At 41.1% G+C, this 8,665-nt stretch overlaps 1 protein-coding gene across 5 annotated transcripts in view; it reads left to right on the top strand.

Moving 5' to 3' along the window:
- Mgmt (O-6-methylguanine-DNA methyltransferase) overlaps window positions 1–8,665 on the top strand; it is a 325,209-nt gene that overhangs the window by 86,149 nt on the left and 230,395 nt on the right. For 3 of the 5 annotated variants that reach the window (XM_023709104.1, XM_004625574.2, XM_023709102.1), the window contains exon 2: window positions 3,756–3,892. In XM_023709104.1, the coding sequence (XP_023564872.1) occupies window positions 3,768–3,892 (125 nt within the window). In that variant the 5' untranslated portion in view covers window positions 3,756–3,767. Of the gene's footprint in view, window positions 1–2,815; window positions 2,837–3,014; window positions 3,153–3,755; window positions 3,893–8,665 lie in introns of those variants that run through there. The other 2 variants (XM_023709101.1, XM_023709103.1) reach the window with 2 other exon arrangements.

Below are 8,665 nucleotides of genomic sequence, written 5' to 3'. Positions count from 1 at the left end.
TAATAGTACTGGGGTATCCATAGCACTGACAGTGTCAGAAGTTGTTGACTTGAGCCTTTCACAGCTCAGCATATTAATATGGCTTTATTTTTTATACCTTGTTTTTATATTTTTCTGCCGGATGTTTAAGAACAAGATAAAGGAAGACCTATATAACAAGACATATAACTTCATTATCTGACAAGGTCAATCAAATTCCCTCTGAATTTACCCTGTAACCTTGTACCACAGTTTGTTGATCCTTTGTCCATTTCAGCCATGTGCATGAGTCACAGCCATTGCTTGACCAATTTGCTCTCTGTGAAAGCCTGAGAGAATGTTTTCTCTCCATGTGACTGTCCTCAGGCACACTCTACATCTTCTGTCACTTTCCTCTGTGGTCCCATGATCTCTGTGATCAGAAAATTTGCTATACCACTGAGTTACAGGATGTTACAGTATAGGTTCTCTTATGTCCTGAGTCCTCACTGACCTTGAATGGCTAGGGCCAAAATGTTGGCTGTCCTTATAGACCTTCTTTTTACTAATTTTTGGGAGAAGATCCTTTCTTATCCTTAAATCCGGCAGCCAGAGCTGGAGAATAAAGGAGGATTTGGATTATAGATAGTGGCTTCCAGATGTCTTTTGGAATTGGGGTAATTCTCTGGCAGTTTGCCACAGTATTTAACATAAATGACATGTGACCTCCTCCAATTGTCCCTAGGACACTGTAGTGTGCAAATGAGCAGCTCATGTGGTGTCACCCCCCTTCCTCTTTGTGGCCCTTGTGATTCTGGCTCCTGATTGCCTAGTGCAGGCTTTCCTCGGCATCTATAGCAGGGCCTCTGGACTTGTAGTAGAAAGCCACAGCAGTAATGTCCCCACCATTTTTCCTTTACAACTGCTAATACCAGAGTTCAACATTTTTAAAAAATGGAAGCTATTGAGTAAGTGGTTGATTTGACAGATTCAATTGGTAAGAATAAGCCAGCCACCTTACAGTGTGCCTGATGTGTTTTAAACATCTTTGGGCACCCCTCAAGAGTACCTTTTTATCAACTTCTGCACCCAAAGTCAGGATCCCCTGGGTTATCTTTGCTGTGGTGTTATTCCCCCAGTACAGTGGTTCCCCACTAGTGGAGGGAGATTTATTTCAGCCAGTTGAGGACAGAAGCATTAAAGAAGAGTTGGGGGTAGGAAGACAAATCAATTAGAATCTTTAATGAAATAGACCCCAGGAGAGCCCCCCCCTTCCCCTTCAGCGAAAGCATACCAGGAACTTGTTAGCAAAGCCAGATCGGCCATGTACCCTGACTGTGAACTTTATGGGGCCCTACTCACCCCGTCAGGCTTTGGGGCAGGAGAGCTGACTTGCGATCACTGGTCCAACACTGGCGGAGGTTCCTTCAGCCTGCTCTTCTGCAGGCTCCCCACCCCTCTGCCAGGACTGTTTACCTTTCTTTTGTGTTTTCTTTGCCTCCACCCTTCTGCCACCTTGGTGGACTAGGACCAGGTCCTGACCACAGTCAGAGAATGGCAGTATGCATAGTGGCATAATTTTCCCTGTTGCGAAAGTGTTTTGATTTAGAATGAAATTCATGGTTTTACATTTAAAAAAATGGAGTTATGAGGAAGGCGTTGTCCATGTGGGCAAGGTTTGCTGGAGCCTGTAGGTGAGGCCATCATTACAGAGGCCACGCTGGATTCAAGAGCTGAAAAAGATCAAGATCTGACTGACGCACAGGTGTAAGATGGTGGGCTAGAGGAGAGCTCCTCGGAAAGTCCTGGTTTGGAATAAGGAAGGTAGGGGGTGGTGCCAGTCCATAGAGTGCTACGTAGAAGAGAACATTGTCACAAGGTGATGGTCTTGGACAAGTTCATTTAGATAGCTTTAACATGAAAAGGCAGAGGCAGCAGGAAAGTGAGACTGGCTTCTCGGTCTGCCGCGGTCAGGTGCTTCCCTCTGTCTCTAGTGGATGGAGTCACAGGTGCATTCTGGGACTCCTTGGTATAGAGGGCAGTGGGGAGGCTATGAGCCTCTATTTCAGGTTTCCTGAGGAGCCATAAGGGAAAGAAGAGCAAAGGCCCCATCTGCTACAGGCGCTAGCTCCTCTACTTTGTCCTCTGGCCTGGATGAGGGTGATTTTTGTAGAATATTAATTTTTCTAAGCCCCATTGCTGGCTTCTTACTGCTCTTAGTATGTCTTTGTTTTTAGTCCTTGTGATGTAGAGCAAAATTAAAATCTATCAGAATTGTTAATCCAGAGGAGACATCCACAGGACAATGTTTTCCCAGTTCTTTGAGTGCAGATTTAAGTTTACATGATTTGCACTGCGTAATGATTCATTGCAGCATTGCCCTTTATCTCTTGCAGACCTGCTAACAAGGTGACAGGTGCTCTGTGTTGGTGCTGGCTCAGTCTTCTTTTCTACCATAGGAGGCAGCTCACTCGTGCTTCCCCTTCTCTTGGTAGTGCTGGGAATTGGACTTAACTACCAAGACATGCTAGCCTGTCCTTGTGCATGCTAGCCTGTCCTTGTGCATGCTAGCCTGTCCTTGTGCATGCTAGCCAGCAGCTGAGCTACCGCCTCCATGGTAGGCTTTTCTTATAAATGTACAACCTTGGATTGCAAGTACCTCGGTCTGCTAGTGTTCCTCAAGATGAGCAAGCATTTCTAATTTTAACTTGATACACATGAGCTATCTTGCGGCTTGAGTAATGAAGGTTGCTGAACATCACGTGATCACAATTGAGCTAATAGCTCTTCTCTTTCTTTTGCTGTGGGATTGTGGGTGATCATCTCCCAACAGCAAAAGGCTGTGGAGATCTTATCTACAGAGGAGGAGGAGAAAAAGGTAGAAGAGTTCCTCACTTTTATTGAGATTAGGAAAATGTATAAAATGTAGGAGCCAGTGCAAAATTTTGGGGGCTCTAGCTGTGTGAGCAGTGAATCTGTTTGAAAACAGCATAGCATAACATTTCCATGGACTCTTCAGAAGGAGGGAAAAGCAACTGTCATTGGATAGGTTCCTTATTCAAGTTGCACAAAAAGAAAAAGGTTCCATCAAGCCAATAGGTAGCAGTGATTCCTCTAATGATAGTGGAAGTTGTCCTACACAACAACCCTACTTCGCTTATCTTCCCTCACACCAGCCATAAAGGCTTTCAAAGGTAAGGGCAGGTTAATTTGGTTTTCTTTTTTTAAAATTTTTAATTATGTATTATATTGCAGTATTATAGTATTATATGAATTTTTTTAGGTGTAACAAGTCATCTGAGTTTCCATTATTTCTTGTGGGGCAGTTTGCTTTGATGTACAAGTACTTTGTATCACAAGCATGTTTCCAGAATGAATTATGCTTGCAAACCAAGGTTTTACTGTACTTTATTCAAAATAGAAAACAGTTTGTCTTCAGTTTTCATCACCTGGTAATCATCTGCTTAATGAAGGTCAGCTTAGTTTTAGGTACTACTTAAGAACGCCTCATGCCAGCTTTGCTTCTCCACCTGCATTGGTTGAAGGTGGGTGAGGATGGAGCTGTAGTAATTTAAGGGAGTGCAAAGAGGGCATTGGTTGGCTGCTCTAGGTAATTGTGGTAATTTTGTCTTAAAGTGACTGTGTTGTAGAAGTGACACATGATTAAATTCCCATAATGAGGAAAAGCTTTTGAACCTATATTTTGTGTTAAATAAAATATGTGCTTCTGTTGCGCTGTATATGTGATCAAGTGCTTTTGTATACACTTTCTTGATTTAAAAAATATGTTTGCCTAGGTCTTTGGCAGGATGGACAAGACCTGTGAGATGAAATACAGAACACTGGACAGCCCTTTGGGGAAAATAGAGATATCTGGTTGTGAGCAGGGACTGCACGGGATACGGCTGCTCAACCGGAAGACCTCGAGCACTGAGTGAGTGTGAACACCACGGAAGAGGCCGACTGCCTCGGTGGCATGGGCAGAAATCCCTAGAAGCAAGTACAGTAGATGTGATTACTGCTTGCTTACCCTTGCTCAGAGCATAAAGCAGACTTGGACACTACCAACCACAATTAGTGTCATTCTATGTGGTCTACTGTGATTGTCCTTTCAGGCACTGTGTGTTGCCAGGGAACGAATCCTCCAGCTCTGATTCACCATCAGGAAATAACTTTTGTTTGGTATCTCTGAGACATTTGATTAAATTCTACTTTTGTAGAGGAGTTGTGCAAGTGTGAGCTTGGAGCCCTTTGATTCTTGAATCCAGGTGATGTGGTAGCAGAATGCCTCTGGCAGTTTGGTAGTCAGGAGCTGTGTGCCTAATGAGGGTTAGGTGTGTGCCTAATCTTGAGGGGTTTTTTATTAAATTTAATTTTATTATTTCATTTTGAAAAGTAAAAGACAAAAACACAAAAATCAGAAACAATGACAGAAACAAGGTAACATACAACAATACATATGTTACAGATTTTCAAAGCAAGATTAGCTGATTAACAGTGGTTGATTTATTACCTATTTTTATCATCAAATCTTTTGCTCAGATTAACAGATATAGTTATGTAAGATTGGACATATGATTGCATAGTACCACTTGCTTTACAGAAACCTTAAATTTTTGTTCTTGTCTCTCTTGTTTTCCTGTTTGTCCTTTTTTACCTTTAAAAAAAAATACTTTGAAGAGAGTATAGTAATTGATATGCCATTAGAAATGGCACACATTTAGAAGACCAAGATGATAGGTATTCAAACATGATTTTTGTATTACACATTGCTGTCCTGGATGTAGTTGCTTAGATAGTAGGTATCAGCATACAGTTAGTCAAGGTGAAAATTCTACACATTAACTGCTATTTTCCAAAAACTGATGAAAATTTTAGTACAATCACCTTAGCCATCCTGTACATATACTTACATGTTTATCCCCCTGCTTTTTTTCCCCTATCTTTTCTCCTTTCTCTCATCTTTGTTGTTTAATCCTTAAGTTCTGTTTTACTATATCTGTTATAGCTTTCGGGTTTTATTTCTTCTTTCAGGTTCTTAAACTAGGGAGATGATATTTACAGATGAGGGTCTAATTTATTTCACTTATAGACTCTAGCTGTATCCACTTACTTATGAAGGCTTCGAGTTTGTCTTTCTTTATAGCCAAGTAATACTCCATTGTATAAAAATATCACATCTTTTTCATCCATTCCTCAGGTAATGGGCATCTTGGTTGCTTCCAGAATTTGGCTGTGACCAACTGTGCTGCTGTAAACATGGTTGTGCATATATCCTTGTGGTGCCATTTAAAGAAATCAAGCCCCATCTTCAGTGTGTCAGGGCCCACCCAGTAAGGTTGCGTGACTCTTCTGAAATGGCCCTGTGGAGCTTCGTGGCCCTCCTCGAGGTGTACAGGGCTGGGGGGTGTGTGCTGCAAGCTCCGACACCCGGAGAAAAGCCCCAAAGTCCTTCCCAGGGCCACGGAGAGTGTTGCTGTTCCTTCTGAGAAGATTCGTGGTTCTCTTTTTGCGTGATCCTCACTCTATTTCTCTAATTGTAAAAAGCATAAAAAATTTAAAGCGCTTCTTAATGTTTTGTTCTGAAATGTAACATTTAATTTCCTCCATTCATTGATTGTGAGCAGTTGTATTAAAATTGTAGTTCTCGTTATTTCTGACAGAAGAAAAAATATCACCCACTCCTATACTTGGCGTTTGTCTTAACTGGCTAATAAACACAATGCCAAGAACATTAGATAAAGAAAATACATAAGAAACATAAAAATTGATTTTAATGGACCCCTGTCAGAGACAGCCATAATGAGCACAAGTGCAGTAATAAATATCAGCATTCCCCTCCACTGTCGGGGTTTTTCCTGTAGAGCTGCATGTTACAATCAATATAGCCTTTTTTGAGACTAAAAAATAAGCAAACCTTTGAACTATGTGAATACTGTCTTCTCAGTTTCTATGAGAACCATCTGGTTGTGGTGTTCAGAATATCACAGGCACCAAATAATTTGTAGTGGAAAATGTCATTTTGTCTCTTAGCATGTTCAGTTGCACAATAAATCATAGAGATTGCATGCTAGCTTTTTTTTCTTTGGGTGAAAAAGTAAAGGTACTCCTTACAGAAATTTTGGGGAAGAAAAGCTAAAAGGTACGCATTACAACATAATTGGTTTAATTCCCATTATGGATCATACAGGAGTAAAGAGGCTTAATTTTGAGTTCCTACCTCATGAATTGTCTGAAGTTAGAATCAGATTCAGTTGTGAAAGCAACTGCCAAATAATGGCCTAAATGAGATGCAGATGACATCTGTCAGGAAGGTGTACGTGTAGGTAGACTCGCGAGCAGAGGCCATGAACCTCAGGCACACACGTTACTTTTAGGACAAAAGATGTTGATATGAGTTGTTCTTTCCTGAACTAAAAATTGATATTCAAGTTTAATTGTAGTGTTGGCACTTGGCAATCAGTAAGTGGGTTTTGGGTTGCAGTTTGGGCGCTCATTCTCTAAAAGCTTCTCCATCACAGCTCCCAAATTTCCTGTCTGTTCTCTAGACTGAGGCCCCTGCTAAGATCTAGAAACTTTCAGACAGTTCTCTTGTGTGCTGTTGCATGGAGGGTTTACAAAGGGAAAGATTTAATACATTATAATATTCACTCAGAGTCAAATACAAAAGAGTGCAGGAGATCTCTCCACACACTAGAGACCCAGAAAATCTAGATGAGGACCTGGATCCCACTGCAGTGTCCTGTAGAGTCCAGCTGAAGACCTAGAGGCCATGGCAATGTCCTCTACAACTCCAGTGGGAGGCCTAGAGCCCATGACAGTGTCTAGTGCAATTCTGTGTCAAAGATCTGCACTGGGAAGGTCCAGAGGGAAGCTTGAAAGTCTGCACCAGCTGGATGAAGGATCTGTGCCAGCAGACAGAAATCTGTACTGGAGCCAGGACACAAGCTCGAGGTAAGGACCCGAGCTTCCCCCAAGGAGAACCACAGCCATCCCCAGTGACCGCAAGTTCTGAGATGAGAATAGCTGAGTTCTTATCAGGAAAAACAGCGTGACAAACTTCTCTAAGAAGCTTGGAATCAACAGCAGCGCACCTTCCCCTCCAGCTCTCTTTTTATGCTGTTGGCAGCAGGCTTCCGGGGGGCCTTCCACCCCCAGGACCAAGCTGATTCAGCTCAGCTGGGTGCTATGAATTGCTCATTAGCTAATTCCTCATGTGTGCCTTTAAGCTGATCCGGCTTGTGGGCTCTAGTATGGTAAACCTTTCGGTAGGCATTGCTTTCCATGTATCTTGAGTGCATTCCAAGGTGGCCAGTTACCGGCCATTGTCCACTTCCCTGCTGAGGAACTTTCAAAACTATACCTAAAGTTCTGTCATTTTACTTGTGTGAAAGTTTCAGTCACTCTGCCTTTTTTCCAGTACTTGGTATTGTCAGGTTTTAAAATTTAAAATTTTGGGTGGATATGGAATAATCTCATTGAAGTTTTAATTTGCATTTTCAAATCTTTTGCCTATTTATTTATATGTGATTTTCTTAATCTTTGTTACTGTTTTGTGGTTTTGAATACAAGTGCTTTGCCAGATACTCGAACTATGATTTTTTTTCATGGTTGCTTGAGTTTTTGTTTTGCTAATAGTGTCTTTTGATGAGAATTTGAATTTTGAGGAAGTCAGCTAATCAGTTTTTACATTTATTATATGCAAATTTTTTCTTCTTTAATACTGTTATCTGTGATGCTGTAGTATCACCAATGTATTCTATAATTTCTTTTAAGAACTTCATTAGTTTTTTGTTTCGATTTATGACTCACGTTGAATTACTCCTTAGTATGGCACAGGTTTTTCTTCCACATAGTTTAATTGTTTTAGTATTTGTTGTAAGAGCCCCAGAACTTTCCTTTCTCACTGAATCACCCGGTGCTTTTATGAGAAGTCCGTTGACCCTGTGTCGGGCCCAGTCCTGGGCATGCCTTCTGGTTCAGCTGGCGTTGCTTTGTGACAGCTCCGTGCTGATGTGGCTACCTGGCTCTGTAGTGATCTTGGCGTCATATCGGGCGGCTCCTTTAGCTGTCACTTAGAAAGGTTGTTTGAGCTTTTAGGTCACTCAGTTTCTCATTCTTTGAAATAAGGGGTCAAGTTATGCAAAGATTATGACGAGGATTTTTTGAAGGGGAGTTCATTGTGTCAGGATTGGGAAGTTGACATCTCAATATTGAGTTTATTAATTTGTGATACGATTTATCTCTATGTTGTTTTGCGTTCTCTTTTATTTTTCTCAGCAGTGCCCTGTAATTTCCAACACAGAGACCCTGGATGTGTTTGGTAAAATTGATTTTTGAGTACTCTGTTTTCTAGGGTGGTCCCCCTTTCCCATGATTTTCTGCTATGTTTTCAGCTGGGATCCAAAATTATTATTATTTTTTTCACTTGTGAATTTCCAGATGTTAGCAAAAAGCTTTTAAGTATTGCAAAACGGCTTTAATGCATAATTGGATTCTCCTTTTAGTTTAAGGTAGCTTTCTTTTTTTTGCCATAATTTTATTGATAAACAAATAGGAATGAGACAGTTTCAAATCAAATTGGTAGGACAGTTTCAATAATTAACACAGTGATACATTCTTCTTAGTGGTTAATTGCTGTACAAGATGCGGACTTGAGATCCTATTTACAAACACCATTAGAACAAATCATTCTATTCATTAAGAG

This window comes from Octodon degus, unplaced genomic scaffold, assembly GCF_000260255.1.
Source record: "Octodon degus isolate 3935 unplaced genomic scaffold, OctDeg1.0 scaffold00010, whole genome shotgun sequence".
NCBI lineage: Eukaryota > Metazoa > Chordata > Mammalia > Rodentia > Octodontidae > Octodon > Octodon degus.
This window is presented reverse-complemented; position numbering and strand designations above follow the sequence as displayed.